General features: G+C 42.2%; 1 protein-coding gene across 6 annotated transcripts in view; it reads left to right on the top strand.

The window, feature by feature from the left end:
- The window catches only part of sash1a (SAM and SH3 domain containing 1a), a 188,156-nt gene that overhangs the window by 162,426 nt on the left and 9,796 nt on the right, over window positions 1-15,934 (top strand). For 4 of the 6 annotated variants that reach the window (XM_058057369.1, XM_058057372.1, XM_058057370.1 and 1 more), the window contains 9 exons: window positions 1,524-1,564; window positions 1,630-1,719; window positions 2,079-2,191; window positions 4,228-4,326; window positions 10,078-10,216; window positions 11,189-12,144; window positions 13,698-13,766; window positions 13,841-13,984; window positions 15,722-15,854. In XM_058057369.1, coding sequence (XP_057913352.1) covers window positions 1,524-1,564; window positions 1,630-1,719; window positions 2,079-2,191; window positions 4,228-4,326; window positions 10,078-10,216; window positions 11,189-12,144; window positions 13,698-13,766; window positions 13,841-13,984; window positions 15,722-15,854 — 1,784 coding nt within the window. The remainder of the gene's footprint in view (window positions 1-1,523; window positions 1,565-1,629; window positions 1,720-2,078; window positions 2,192-4,227; window positions 4,327-10,077; window positions 10,217-11,188; window positions 12,145-13,697; window positions 13,767-13,840; window positions 13,985-15,721; window positions 15,855-15,934) is intronic. The other 2 variants (XM_058057371.1, XM_058057374.1) reach the window with 1 other exon arrangement.

Here is a 15,934-nt window from a genome sequence, read left to right as displayed (position 1 = left end):
ATCCTGCCTCTCGCCCGAAGACAGCTGGGATAGGCTCCAGCACCCCTTGCGACCCATGTGAGGATAAGCGGTAGAAAATGAATGAATGAGATACTGTACATGTAATATGAGAAACAACACTAAAGTTGTAATGTTTGGAAAATTAGGGTATGGAAAAAGGGAATAAATAAACTATTACAGTAATGAAGACTTACTTTTTATAGCAAAAAGTTTTTATGTATAGTATATCACTTCTTATCTACATGTGTTGCTTTACGAAACATCAAAATGGTCCTCACATTCTTTAATTTTGTTTGGACAAAAAAATAAAAGGTTGGACATTCCTGGTCTATACTGTAGCTTCCACTGAAGTTGTGATATGCAAATTGACATTTTAATGTCGGTCTGAATCAGAGACGTCATGGATAAACGCCCCCACACCCCACTCAATGCATGCATAGGAAAGGATTGAATTGGGGTAGGATCATGCCATAGATGGGAGGTTAAACCAATTAAGCTGCCTGGCTGCACAATGCCTGGATTGACACACTCCTTCAAAGACATTCACTGAGCGCCCAGATGTGTGTGTGTGTGTGTGTGTGTGTGTGTGTGTGTGTGTGTGTGTGTGTGTGTGTGCGCGCGCGTTCACTGAACAGGCTAATTTATAGAGCATGAAGGGGGAAGAGAAGGGGTGGGGGTTGTTTGAGAAAAAGGTTCCATTGAGTTACTTCGATTAGCATTAGCTTTAGCTTATCTGAGAATGGGAAGGAGGCAAAGCATACAGACGTCGTTCAATTAGCATCTCATTAGGTTGCCATGGCAGCATCGGCTTCAAGGTCCTGCATAGAGGTGTCCTAAAACTGCATCCTTGATGGAAAATGTGATGCTGATCTTAAATTTACGTCTCCCAGATTTAATATGACTTAAGACCGAAACGGATTGCCAATGATGCCAAGACTCATTTCCCTTAAAGCGCCGGTCTAACTTGCAGCCGATAATGGTGGAAAAAGGCTTTGGTGTGCTTCTTGAGTTGTTATTTTTCTGCTTTATTTTTGGTTAGTTTTGGAAGGTTTATAGATATGTGAGGACTTTTTCTTTTTTTTCATCCTTTCAATGCTTTCCTTGTCTCCGTCTACTATGTCCTTTTCTCCCACTCCTCTCCTTGTCATCCCTGTGACAAGTGGAGGGAAGTGGAAAGATAAACAGGCTGAGTCTGCCCTCTTACTTTCTGTCCTCCTTTGCCTCAAGTCCATATTTTGCTCTGGCTGCATCATCTTTTATTTAAAAGCACTTCTGACCTCAAGTGGTAAAGAGATGGAACTGCAACTCTGCTGTACAATTCTACATGGTCACCTTGACATAATTATACACTGATAATATTTACTGTGGGATGAATACAGGTAGCAGAATAATTGTACATATAACAAACATATATACCAAGGAGTTGACTTAAGTAGAAGAAGTATTTTTCTCGCAAACCATTTCTGGGTCCCGATCCACCATTTGAGAACCACTATATTCATCTTTTCTTATTTTCCTCCCAGGATGTCCCTGCACAAATCCAGCTCTGAAGATGGATCAGGAGGTAAGGCTTTTAGAACCAATGGGTTCTTCTTAGGAGTGGCCTTCTTAGTCTGGCCTGTCTTTTAGGTAAATGGGACAACAAGAAAAAGAACAAGTCCTTCTGGCAGAACTTCCGCAAGTCTCAGCACAAGCCCGTTGTCCGCCAGACCTCCAAAGGTTTGTGTCACGCGGACAGTCTCTCGTTTCAAAATGTATTAATGGAAGATCAGTGAGCTAAGCTAGTATTCCTCACTGGTCACTCTGTGTCAGTAATGTACCACTGATAATACAATAACTTTTTGACTATTGAGTGATTGTAGGGGTGTTACTTTATGTCTAGAGGGCTCTATTAATGTTAAAAAACTGTATCTAGAAGGTTGTAAGCACTAGGTGTTCTATGTTCTAACCATCCAAAGTGTTTCATTTATGAAAAAGGACCCCCACTTCACGGAAATTGACTTACAATGGTCAGGTCTGGAACCACTTAATCATAAGAAACAAGGGATGACAGTAATGTTATTTTTCTTTTCCTGCAGGTGAGGACATTGGCTACGTGGCCAGTGAGATCACCATGAGCGACGAAGAGCGAATCCAGCTGATGATGATGGTGAAAGAGAAGATGATCACTGTGGAAGAAGCTCTTGCGCGGGTAGGGAACCTCCAAAGAACGCCTTGAGGACTAGTTGCTTGACTACCATAGCTCTTGGCTTACTAAAATGACTCACTTTTACTAACGTCATCAAACCATGCAACTTTGCAAAGTCATGTTTACACACACGCACACAAACTCCACTATTGCACATTCTGAAGGTTGGGGATTTTTGGGTGTGATCTCTGTGGGGTTTTGGTCCTGTGTGTTGAGGTAGAGGACTTTGGTGCATAGTGGTTTGCTTCTTAGTAGGTGGACATGGTGGATTCTTATTCAGCTTCCCCTCTCATTTTCAATCAATGTCACTGTGACAATTGACCTTTCCTTCCCTTTATTCTTCCGACTTCCTGCCCCTGCGTTCCTTCCTCCTCTAATGCCTTGCTTGTGGGTGCTGCAGCCATCCAGCGGCATCTTAGTCATCTTGTACCACTTTCCACAAAGCAGATTTATCATGTTTCTCTCTTTGATATTCTCTATTGGCTTATATGAAGAGATAAACAAACCAATCAAGCTTTGTGGATAGTTTCCCAGCAGCATCATATTAGCGTCTAATCCACCGTAAATGCTCCGATTTTAGCTCGGTATTGATTGACCTCGACCAAAGAGGGACTAATTGGAAGCAGTCGATAATTGTTGGCATGTTTAACTTCAATAATGATTTGGGTTGTATGAGAAAGTGGAAAGAGTAGCTCTCTTTAACCTCTTTAATAAGTATACCACAGCAGCAACAGAACCAATGTTGTAATAGCGGGAGGCACGTTCATACTAGTGACACTCTTTCACCACTTTCACCCCAGCAGATGAATAGTAACATTTTAAAGTGCATGCAGAGGTAGATGGATGGATGCTGCCATCTTTTGGAGTTGATAAAAAAAAAAAACTCAACATGAGGTTGCCTACAGCCACAGCTGTGTTTTTGACCCAGTGTTTTATAATGACCCCAGCAGTTATTTGCTTTTGCAGAACACACACTCAGCGTCTATATTAGAGTGTTTTTAATTAAAAAAACAGACTAATTGGAGCATTTACGGTAATACTGTTAAAGTATGTGCAAAAAGGGTGCATTTACGGTATTGGGCACAGACCTCCATCAAGGCAGTTTGAGCAGCTGAATGTTAGTTACTTCCTGATTCATGGAGGTGGGGGTTGCCATTACAATTGATTTGGTACGACTGCAGTCGTCCCTATCACCGCTTTTCCAAAATGAATTAATAAACTGTGTAGTTACTTATTTTTTTTAAAAAGCATATTGTACATATTCTTGGCCTAAATTAAACACTTTCATACATAAGTGGTGAAAACCAAAATACAAATATAAAGCATTGAACAGTCGTGATATGCAGTCTTATTACAGTATCCCTGACTGACATCATTTCACTCACGCTGACTGTTAGCTGAGTGCTAGTACAATGTTAGCGGTGTAGAGAGTGGCCGACAGCAGCTCCTGTGTGATTGTTCACAGCATGTGTTCTCTGCTCGTTGTTAGAGTAATTAAAGTGCAGTTATTGTACTGGTCTCTAGGGGTCAGTAACGTTATGTTGATAAGACACCAGGAAGTATGTTGCCATTGCCGGTCTATTTGATCTTATTTATGTCTAAGATGGCTTATTTTGTACTGTATCTACTATATTGGGTAATACTAGTGACTATAGGGGTGTTATTTCATGTCTACAGGGCTCTAATCATGTAAACAAATATATTAAGAAGGTCAAAAACAGGTTTCCTATGCTCTAACTGGGAAAATATTTAGAGTATTTATTTATTCTTTGCGGAAATGTACTTATTATTGTCGAGTCTGGAACCAGCTAACCGCGATAAACAAGGGACGACTATTTACTGTATATGTAATACATTTGCGCAAATACTGCAAGTATCCCTGGTATTAAACATGTAATACGTTTCTCTACTTGAAATCTAAATCTCCACATTAAAAGCATATGTGGAAACCACGACACCACTTTGAACGCACACTGTAGCTGCCTGTGGCCCCGCCCTCTCTTCTCTCTGCCTCTCTAAACTCTTCTTCCTCCACGTAGCTGAAGGAGTATGAGCGCAGCAGACAGTCCGGCAGTACTGACACTGCAGAGTGGGCTGACGGATCTGCAGCCAGTCTAAACCAGTCCTCAAACTGCAACGTAAGTACAAACCTTCACCCTGACCAACCCCAGAAACTCTCCACACTTTGTCCTCCAATACCTTTTCGGTTTGATCGTAAAGCAAAGGACGGCCATTGTTTTTTTTGCATGTCATGTTTTCTTGAGCTGTACAAAATCATTCAGCCTCCGTCTTGCCTTGTCCTTTTCTTCCTTTTGTCTGTCTTCTCCTTTTCCTATTATCTCATAGTCCACATCCTACCTAGAGGATACTGTACTGTATTCCTTCCACCATGTCATTTGGATCATAATACATCTACTTTTGTTTGATGATGGACACTTGTTGACATGTAGCTGGTCCGTATGAATGACATTAATAAAGAATGGGCAGCAATGTTTCGGCTTCAGAGCTCGAACATAGGCGGGATGACGTGTGGGAAATGTCAGCCGAAATGTCTCACACCCAGTTGTCGTCACACGAGATGCTCGTGCCGCAGTAATAAGTTCTGTGTTAAGAAAGCAATGGTGGAAAAATGCCGGATATTCTGTCACTGCTATGTTTTCAATGAGTTAGCTCAGGCATGCTCAGCAAGGGCCACATAGTGCAAGTCAAGCCAAGTTTATTTATGTAGCCCTTAATCACAAAAGAGCTTCAAAGGGTTTTACGACCTGGAAACAATAGACGACAATAGACGACATCCCCTGATCTCAACCCCCAACTCAAAACCCTGAGAAGGGACCGCAGAAGCGGGGAATCCCCCTTCCAGGATGACCAGGCTGCAGTGGATGTTGAGTGGGCAACATATGACACAATATAAGTATATACTAAGTCAATTCAAATACCATAATATGATGTAGTAGTGATATAGTGGCCACTTTGATATGCTAAGAACTTATAGCTGAAAAGACCCATTTTCCCTACTTTTACTGTTATTTTTTTTCTTCAAATATTTCAACCTTCTTAAATTATTTTTTTCCTTAATATTATGACTATTAGTATATTTTGACTGTATTCCTGATATTCTACCCAACCTAATTGGGATTATTGTCATATTATTACTTTTTTAAATATAATTTTTAAAAATATATTTCAAATCTGCTACTAAAATGACTTGTATTACAAATGTTCTTGTATAATTGCGATTTTTTTTTTTAGCTTAATATTTGGACTTTATTGAAACAACTGTTTTTGTCATTACTGTTTTTAATTTTCTTATGCAATTTATTCTCATAATATTTTATATTTTGACTATAGTCTTGTGGCATATCTTTTTCCGCCACCTAATTTTCCAAAAATTACAAGAAAAAAAAATAATGTCGTCTTTTTGACTGTTAGTATGCTAATTACTGTTAATGACATAAGGTGTCCTCATAACATAACATTACATTAGTCTTACAAAATAATCAGCCTTTCTCTTTTAATATTTTTGACTTTTTTTTAATGTTTTTTTTCTTAATAAAGTTTATTTTGGGGTCCCAGGCTGCACTTTGGACACCTTTGAACAAGCTTGATGCCTTGATGCCAGAAGTACTGTTTTTGGTTCAGGTTGCCTTTTTCAAATATTGTAAGTGATACTCACCGGTGTGTACTGTAGCACCTAAGAGTACTATGTTTTTGGGGTACAGTACCAAAAGGGCACCAGAAAGGGAAGAACACACTGATGAAGTCAGAGAGGACCGAAAGGACTGAAGTTTCATGGTTGGACTGTTATGATGTCACACTGTTGACGAATCTGAGGCAGCAATCAGTCTACAGCCACCCTAACCCCCCCAATATGGATCAGGGTTTACAGTTCCAAACTGTACTTGACAGAAAGGTCCTGCTGTGTACTGCACTAGACGTATCTGGTGGACTTCCAGGCGCTACCCACCCAAACCCAGAGACAAGGTGCTGTTTAGTCATATTAGTAATTGTTTATGCACGTTGGTCTCCATTTGGGGTTTTTCCTTTTCTCATGTAGGTCACAGCTGATTTTCATTAGCGAAGCGCAGTATGGTATCATATGGGAAGAAACGTGCAATTCAGTCTTGAACGTCGACCCACTTTTGCAACAGGAAGTGAGTTAATTCCAAATTCCACATAAGTGATGTTTCTATTTTTTGCAGCTTTTGAATACACTCGGCGACATCCGAGCTTCTTTTTGCTGATGCAGACGGCTGCTTTTAGCATCTTGTTATGGAAAGTTAATAACTTGTTTTTTTTTTTGCTGACTAAATTCAGAATGTGGATTTTGTTTGTGGATGTGTTTGACGGTGTTGAGGTCAGGGCTCTCAAGTTCATGCCTTTTATGGAACTTTTTGAACTTGGGGGACCGTTCTACAGGAAGTACCTTCTATAAACTGTTCCCAGGACTGAGTTGGTTTCTATAGAGTGGTACAGTGAGAGAAAAACAGTAAGGTTAGTGCCTCCTCTGCTTCCCTGAAAAACAGATTTTTCCGGAGCATACAGGTGGTCTTTGGTTTACGTATGAGTGCCGCTTATCCTCACGAGGGTCACGGTGGTGAATCTGAGTCCTGTGTGTGTCGACAGTTGAGTATGCTGATGTTGTTTTGGCATGGTTGCTGCCAACAGTAGCCTGTTTTGGTTTTGGGATGAAGCGATTGCCGCTCGACCGCCTCCTTGTCATTCCTACAGCATCCAGGTAGATGTTACAATACCAATATCTTCATCCTTAATGATGGTTACGACAGTCATTTGACTGATTGTGTATTCTTTTATGGAACCACAAAATCCCATAACATGGAATTCCATAAGATGAGGACCACCAGTGTTTCATGGCGTTTGATGTCAGAGATGTTTGATGTTTGGCTGAGGTATGACCTGGGGTCTTTATGGACCTTGGTTGGAGTCATACACAGTTGCACACATAGAATGGTCTGTAATTCCTCTTGAGCCTCCTGTGGTCATCTCACGTGCTTTTGGAAGATTGATTGATTGGAAATAGTGAGGGGCATAGAAGGTTCGTGTTTCAAAGAACACAACAAAAGCAGGAGACTAAGCTCAAAAAACTGGAGAAGAATGAAGCGTAAGTCTTGCACTTGCCCCCACGTCTTCTCATATTTCAAAATTGCCGTCTTCTGGATTTATTTTTGACTCTTTCTGCGGCTTTTATGATGTCTTCTTCTTCTGAATGGAATTAGGTCATCGCCAGCAGCCATGCTATGTATGTATAGACATGTAAGCACAGTACATGTCTGTATCTCCACTAGTATATAAGGACACGCTCGTTAATACTCAGCATTCATGCCGTCTTCCTTTTTGGCCATCCGAGCCCACATTCCAGGACGGGCCATTAGGGATGTGGGGGCCACAGCAGGGTCACAGGGGGCTCAAACGATGGGATTGTTCTCTGTGTACAACGCACGCATTTCTCTGCGCAGAGAGCTGCGTGTTGGGCACATCCCAACCGTGTCTCATTCCTGGGCTCAATCCAGGCTGGGTCAGCGTGCACACACACACACACACACACACACACATTCTGATTTTATTTTGGACACTGCATGAGCATGAGGGACAACGCTGTGGGGTTTTGAGAGACTAACCTGTGCTAACCCGTGGATAGGAAGCCTACAGTAAATGGTCTAAATAAGCGGGTGAGTACTCAACAGATTGTATTTTTTTACTTTTATACTTTTTTTTTACTTTTGCTTTCCTACTGCATTAGTCCTTTTTATCTAGTCGTTTGCATGGATGAAGTTAATCTCCTTGATTAATCGTAGATCGGAGGGCATTGGCTGCTGATTCATCATATTTTATGGAAACGGAGTTGACTACTCGGCTGCAACCGGCAGAGGCACTGTTTTGTTTTGTTTTTTGTCCCGTCCAGCCATTGGGGCAGATAGTATTGTTCATATAAATGCCCTTACATGCTCAACAGATTTGCTCTGTCAGGAAAGGTGTTGGCTACAACTTCCCTGTACCATGAAATTTTATTTGCCGTTATTTGATGTTTTTGTTATGCGCATTTGGAGCGACCGGACCGGAGCAAGAAGAAACACAGAAAAGAAGAAGAGAAACGAGAGAGAAGAGAGAGAGACAAAAACAGCAGCAACAAGAATTCCCATAACAACAACAGTGATAAACGGAACAGTTAAATGTCAATGATGGCTAAGGGTCACAATGGAGATGATATCAGTGAAATGAAACAGTCCAACTTACCAGTATCAATAGTAACAATGAAGACATGAACCGTGATAGTAAACATAATTACAGCCATACAGTTACAGTAATTAGAATCTCACTGCTTGACATCATTTTCATATTTTTCATTTTGCAACCAGCAGAGGCGCTGTTAATCTGACTCCCGCCTGGGTTATGTTTGAAGTTTCTTCCTTAGAGGGAGTTCTTGCTTATGTGGGGTTCCGTTGGTTGACAAGCGTGATTCTAGATCTGCTCTGCATGTAAAGTGCCTTGAGATAACTTCTGTACAGATGATGATGTCCTTAAGTGAGTATTTTGTGTGAATATCTTGCTCTGGGTTTTGGGTAAAAGTCAAAGGTGACTTAGTGGACGCTCTCGGTTGGTCAAATGGAAAAGTTGAAGACCTCAGCGAGAATTTAATGAGAAGAATTAGGACGAGAGACTTTTTTGGCTTTGTGAAAGGTTAGATAAAGGTGCCTGCCAGGATACGGGAAGGTAGACAAGCTTGGGAAAGTGTCTGTGGGTTCTTTCGGAATTCTTGGCCAAGATGAATAACGTTTTACTAGACAGCTTTCGGAGGCATTGGAAACTTGGATTGTTGCTAAGGTGATGCAGTGCCATCGAGGATTTGGGGAAACATCACGTGTGTGTGTGCGCTCCAAGCCACAGTTGTTTACATCATCCCTGCAGTATGTCAGACGCCATCGGGCCAAGCTTGTGGTTTAAAAAAAATACAAATAAAAAAAATAATTAAGCTTATTCTAAATTGGACAGTCTTGCTCTGTCTGTCATTTTGTGAGATTGCATGCGGGGCTCTTTGTTAAGCCGCGCAGTCAACCACGTCCACTAAACGGGCAGTGCGAGACGGGACATGCAGTGTTGCCATGGAAACAATTGGAAACAAATGAAGCTGTTTGTGATGGTGCTGTATGCCAGGCAGTAATTATTCTAGAGCTTTTCTAGATAACTCATAGCGGTAACAGCAGCTACGGGCATCATAAGAAACATTAGTTTCCATCAACATGGTTTTGTTGTGTCTTGAAGCAAAGGAGGCTTAGTCGATTTCGCTGCTTGGCTAGGGAGCAATTAATTCTGATTGAAGTAGTTTGCCGCCTCAATGTGTTGCAGTGAAAATCAGAACAGCGCTGATGATGATAATCATAACAATAACACACATCCTCTGTGTGTGTGTGTGTGTGTAGTCGCCTCACTGTTAGGCGTGTCTCTTTTCCAGCCCGCTAGTGCTTGACAAAGCGTTTAAATGCCCCCACCATAAACATAACAACAAAACACTTGGATTTTGTCAGCCAAAATGAGCTGGGGACCTTCAGGACCCCACCCCCGGCCTCCGAACAGACTAACACTGATTCATGTCAAGTCCGTTCATTGTGATTCGGTCCATTTGTCGTGAATTAAGCAAGGTCTTCCTGCAGTGTCTTGCCTCCATTTCTCACCGCACTAACGTTGACTCCGTTTTAAACAATGCTCCCATTGATGCCGTGCAAAAAAAAAAAGTCTCACTTTGCTGTTTTATTGCAGATTGCAAAAGCCCTTCCATTTCTGGGGGTGTTGCCTTCTTCAATGTTGCATTCAAGGAAAGATTACTGGCACCCACTTGAACCTCATACTCTTTCTCTTTTTCTACATTGCAGCAGTCTCGCGAGCAGTCTGACGACGAACAATCGGAGGATTCTGTGAAGTTCAAGCGCCTTCACAAGCTGGTTAATTCTACCCGTCGGGTCAGGAAAAAACTCATTAAGGTGGAAGAGGGCAAGAAGCATGGCTCTGAAGGTTTGTCAATGGGGGTGGCTACACTTTTTCGACATTTTCAACACTGTTTTCTGCATCCCTCGGTTATCCCAGTTAATTGGTTCCAGACCCCATAGGTGCGATAAGTGAATTTCTTCAAAGTAGGATTCAATATTTTCTCTACAAGAGAGGAGAAATATGATCTCAGGGAAGAACTAAATTTGAAACACTTATATGCTAGGACTACGTTAACAAGCCATAGCTTTTTGTGGAATCAAACTATGGAATGGATTGAGTAAGACCCTCAAACAATGCACAACGATGAGCCAATTCAAGAAACAATACATGCAGTTAATGTTTGTTAAATACAAGGAGGAAGAGTCTTGAACCAGTCATGATGTGCTATATATATCAGTTACTAGACAGTTACTATGGTACATATTATGTCATTGGATGGTCATATCACCTCATACTTCGGTACGAGGTGCATTATTAAAAAAAACAAACAAAAAAAAACCTTAAACTGTATTATGGAAAACAGGAAGTGAACAAATGTAACAGTTACTGATTGTAAAAGTACCAGATGGAGGGGTAGGATTTAATAAGCTTTGCTTCTTCCTACTCCTTTTGGACATGTGGAACTGTGAACTGATTATGTGATGCACTTAATTGTAATCTGATGCATGCTCAAATGAAATAAAACCATTACCATATTTTTATAGTTACAGCATAGAAAACCTGTTTATGACCTTCTAAACATGTGTTTTGTCATTATTAGAGCCATGTAGACATGACAAAAACATCCCTAGTACTCTTGTATTACCCCATATAGTAGACCTAATAATACTAAACAATATGCCACCTTAGACATAAATAGGAATGTGCTTCAATGTAACATTACTGACACCGAGTGACCAGTGTAGAATACTACTGCTGTGTGTGCTTTTAAACATGTGTGAAAAGGAGTAGGAGGAAGCAGAGCTTAGTAACCGACCTTTGGCTGTTCTGTTTCAGACTTCCTAAATGTGGAGTCCGTCCTCACCTGTGACGACAACACAGCCTTGTACACAGGGGTCCTGAAGAAGACGACCTTGTCCCAGGAAGCCGCCCTCAGCCAGGATCAACTCTCTGTGGATGGCGACACCGACAGCTTGACCACCTCGCCTTCATCCAGCAGCCTGGACACCTGGTCTGGACACCGGCTGGTCAAGACCTTCAATAAGTCTTCCAGTACCCACGGCCTCATCCGCCCCCCGAGGAGGACCCCCCAGAGCGGTCTCGGGAGCTCCATCTCCGGCGTAGGAGGTAGCGGATCCTCCTTCTCTGAGCTGGATGGCTGTGGATTGGACGACGAGGGGAAGTTATCACGCTCCACGACCGACGGAGAGATGCGGAAGGCCCTGAGCTCCATCTCCCACGGGGTAAGTAACAACGAGGCCCTGTACGCCTTTTACGGACTCACCAAACCTCGCCCCAAAGCCCAGTCCCGCCGCCTCATCTCCCTGGACGATGACCCCCTCCAAGGCAGCCCCAAGTATCACACTGCCACCCGGCACCACGGCAGCTGGACACACAGGAAACCCGACCCCAACTACTCATATTCCACCAAACACCTCTTGTACCAACGTTCGCGCAACTCCAAGAACCCCGTCTCCCCCTTGTGTGTCACCCCTTCATCCCCTGCTCGCAGCGACGTAGCCAAATCGAAAGGTTTCGGCGTGGGAGGGGGCTGGGTGTTCCCCCCTCGCAGGCTGCGGGGTCGAAGCGCAGTCAGCGAGCTGAACATCACCTACGTGGTAGAGCGGAGCCTGTACGGTCACCTCAACTGGGCCCAGCTGGTCCGCCCGGTGACTCTCAGCCGCGCTGAGCGCCGTTGTCTGTTGGAGGAGGACCGCGAGGCGGACAGGAAGTGGGCGGCCAGCGTGGACCGCTGCACCAAGCGCGTGCTCTTACGCATCCAACAGAAGTCTGTGAGTTCAGACCGTGAGGTTCTGATCGGCCGCCTCGTGTGAGAAGGACTCGGTTTACGTCAAAGCTGCAGAATAGCTTTTTAGACAACACGGTGCAGGAACAGGAACAGGAATGGTTCTTCTTCTGAAAGTTCCATCTAGTATCTGGGAGGGAATGCAGTGGAACCTCTAAGGTTGAAATCAATCTGTTTGTATCTCAACATTTTACACAAAGGAACACAACTAGGAATAATCCAGGGTACCCTCTAGTTTGCCTTTCAGGGTGGCGAGGTTCTCCTTAGAGATGAGGAGAGAAGCACTCCATTCGAGAGAGAAATTTGGAGTTGGACCGCTGACGTTATTGCAGCTCAGGTTAACGACATGGGCCAGCACTCCTCATTCTGAAGGCCTCGGGCAGATTAGATTTTTTTAAAGCCAATTTTTCAACGTTCCACTTTAGAGGTTCTCCTGTATGTCTTACACTGACTATTAATGTCCTTTTGTCGCCATGCTTTATGGCTCTAGCTTAACAAGCAAAGCTTGGGGTCGGAGCCCACTGAAAGGTTAAAATACTGCAGTATTTTAACAAGTGTTTTATATAAATGTCACATTTCAACACTCTCGTGTAAGAGAAATACTGTAGTTCTTATTAGAGCACCTTCAGCTCAGTGGTTTTAATGGTCAGGATAACCTGAGGGTGAAATGGAGCCATGGAATGGGAGCAGTGTTGGAGCTATCCTGCAGCTTTGATGCTACCTGAATCCTCTGGTGTGCCAGTGAGGTCGTCTCATCCAAACAAACTTCTGGAATCCACTTTTTTATGTTGTTTGTTTTTTTCTTTTTTTAATTTTAAGGGGCCCGTGCCTCCTGATTTTTTTTTATTTTTTGGATGTTTTTCCTTCCTTGTAATTATCTTTGAAAGACTTTATTTTTTCCTGGGTGCATGTCCATTCCATTGAAAACATCGCCATCACATTATTCTTGGACGCCGCTTCAAACGTGTTTGTTGCTGCAAGCTCTTTGCTGGGAAGCTGCAATGTGGCAAGCAGCTGTGGACTGGTCTCGTGTAGCCACCGATGCTAAATGTATCACTTTTAAGGGATCTTCAAGCCGGGGGTTTGCGCCACACAGGGGCGCGCCGCCCTCTGTCAACTTTTATCGAATATGTCTGCGTTTGTAAAGCCATAAAAAAATAGATGAACTCCCCTTGTCCTCTCATGTCATAGTTCCCCATTTACTGTATGTCACTGATCATGTTTCTGCTAATGCTAACTGTTCAAGTCCCCTTCTGCATGTATCCAGGCTCCACCAGCCGAGGGCGCCCTAAAAATACCTTTTCTCCCCCATAAAACAGCTCATTTGCTTCCAGTGTTGGAATTGAAAGAGAAAAAGCACAAAGTGTTCCATCCCGTCCTCCTTTGGCTTGCCCGCAGTCTGACATCATGTCCCCCTCATATGAACAAACCACTATCCTTTGTCATGCATGAATCACTGTGTGTTGACCCCTCATTGGGTGTGGAACCGGAACCGCTTCAAATGTGGCTGATTGAGTTCTGCCTTCGCCTCCTTTGCAGAGAACATGCAGCTTCGGTGGCTTCGACCTGTCCAACCGTTCCCTCCATGTGCTCAACACAGAAGCCCATGTAAGTGTCTGGTCAGCAGCTTGAAACCTCTTTTTGTTTTGTCCTCAACGTTCTGTCCCCCCCCTTTCCCACAGAATAAAGAGCAGGAGGCAATATACAGGGAGGTGGTCAAGTCCCCCACCACCTCTCGGATCTCACTGGGCAAGAAGGTCAAGTCTGTGAAGGAGACCATGAGGAAGCGGATGTCCAAGAAGTACAGCAGTTCTTTGTCTGAGCAGGTTAGACACCCACCCACACTTTTGATAGAAAATGTGTTCTGCTTATACTTGTGTAATACTATCTGACAATGCAATAAGCTAATACATTTGTGTTATCAAAAATAAGTCTGCTTGTCACATTCTCACTTCAACTCTCATGCAACTATTCCACCTATGAAGATTTCTCCAAAAAGCACAAACAACAAAACATAATTCACATAATGTCACCCAGCAACATTGTTAATATAATTAACATTATTACACCAAAGAAGTATTTTACTTGAGTAGTGACACCTTGCCACACCACACCGGCTAGCTAGTAGCTTCACCACACTTACAACATATCAGGCCACTACCAAAAGGTAATTCTACATATTGGAGCTGCTGCAAATACTTAAAACGACCAAAGTACTGCAAAAAAGTGTTTTGTACCTGTTACTACATGCTCACAGCATGGATATAAAACCATAAAACCTCGTTGGAGGTGTATGCTGTATGTGTCATGACATGTTTTAATCTACAAAACAGAGAGCAGCAGAGGTTATTGTTGAGTGTTCGGCCACAGGCTCAGTGTCTGAGTGGGTGAGTGGGTGGAAGTATTTGTGTTAGTTACAGAATAAACACAGCTCTAAAACACTGGGATTGTCGCTCTGCATCCAGTATCTTGAGTGATGCAAGTCTCCCGCCGACTTGTTGGGAGTGTCTAATGTTTGTGTGTCATCCGCTCTGGCCTAATTTTACTGGGCACTGCAATCCACTCCACTGGTGGGCTCCGTCCAGCCCTGCAGAAATTATGTTTCATTGCTAAACTGGTCCAGCATCTGTCCGTCACGGCGGGCTCTACGCTGTGACCCACATTTCTAGGCGTGCGTCATGCACCCTTCACTTGGAAGAAGAAGAAGAATATTAAGAAAGACAAATCAAATGTGATGTCAGTGACCAAACCCTGGCTGTTGCATAGACCACAGTGCCCTCTAGTGGATTACTGAAACTGAACACCCGCTTTACAGTACAATATATCATTTCTTAATTTTTTCTTAATTTTCTTAATTTGTTTGGTTTGTTTTTTTTTAGTATTATTCAAATTACTTTTTAATTTTTTTGAATTTATATATATATATTTTTAATTTCATGAACAATAAAAAAAACGGCTACCACCAATTGGCTCCAGAATGTATGATTTTTTTTCTTAATTTTTTCTTAATTTTCTTAATTTGTTTGGGTTGTTTTTTTTTAGTATTATTCAAATTGCTTTTTTGAATGTATATATATATTTTTTTAATTTCATGAACAATGTCTTTAATCATTAATAACATTTATTAAAATATGCATTAATGTATTTTAAAAAGAATTGATTCATTTATTATTTATAATTATTCCATTAATTTATTTAATAAACCAACATAATTACTAAATATTACATGTCCCATGTATGCATAAAAGTATATGATATAATAAGAAGTAATGGCATGAGCTGTATGGTGTATAACATCTATAATACATATTACATATATATATATATATGTACATTGTGTATGTACTATAATGTATAATTGTATTAAATATTATGTAACTGGCATTAGTGCTACGTGAAGTGTTAACCATATACTCCTTTTCTGCTCATGTGTGTATTTCTATTCGGTTGTGTATATCTACTGCAATGTACACAGATATATTTTTGTATGGCTCAAGATAAAGACGCAGTGAAAATATAAAGAATGTGAATTCATGACTTCCATCATTCCTTCTGTCTTCCAGTCCAGTCCAGATGGAACACCCGGTTCTCCACAGTCCCCCCAGCCTGACAGTGACTCCCTGGAGAAGCCCAAGCTCAAGGCTGGCGGTTCAGTGGAAAGTCTTCGCAGTTCTCTGAGCGGCCAAAGCTCAATGAGTGAGTTTAAAGGAGTATTTTTCCACAATGGTTTGCTAGTATGTACCGACTAACACTTCTATTTCTAACCACTAGGCGGC

This window comes from Doryrhamphus excisus, chromosome 19, assembly GCF_030265055.1.
Source record: "Doryrhamphus excisus isolate RoL2022-K1 chromosome 19, RoL_Dexc_1.0, whole genome shotgun sequence".
NCBI classification, from domain to species: domain Eukaryota; kingdom Metazoa; phylum Chordata; class Actinopteri; order Syngnathiformes; family Syngnathidae; genus Doryrhamphus; species Doryrhamphus excisus.
The sequence above is the reverse complement of the archived record's forward strand: the minus strand, read 5'-3'. Positions and strand labels throughout refer to the sequence as shown.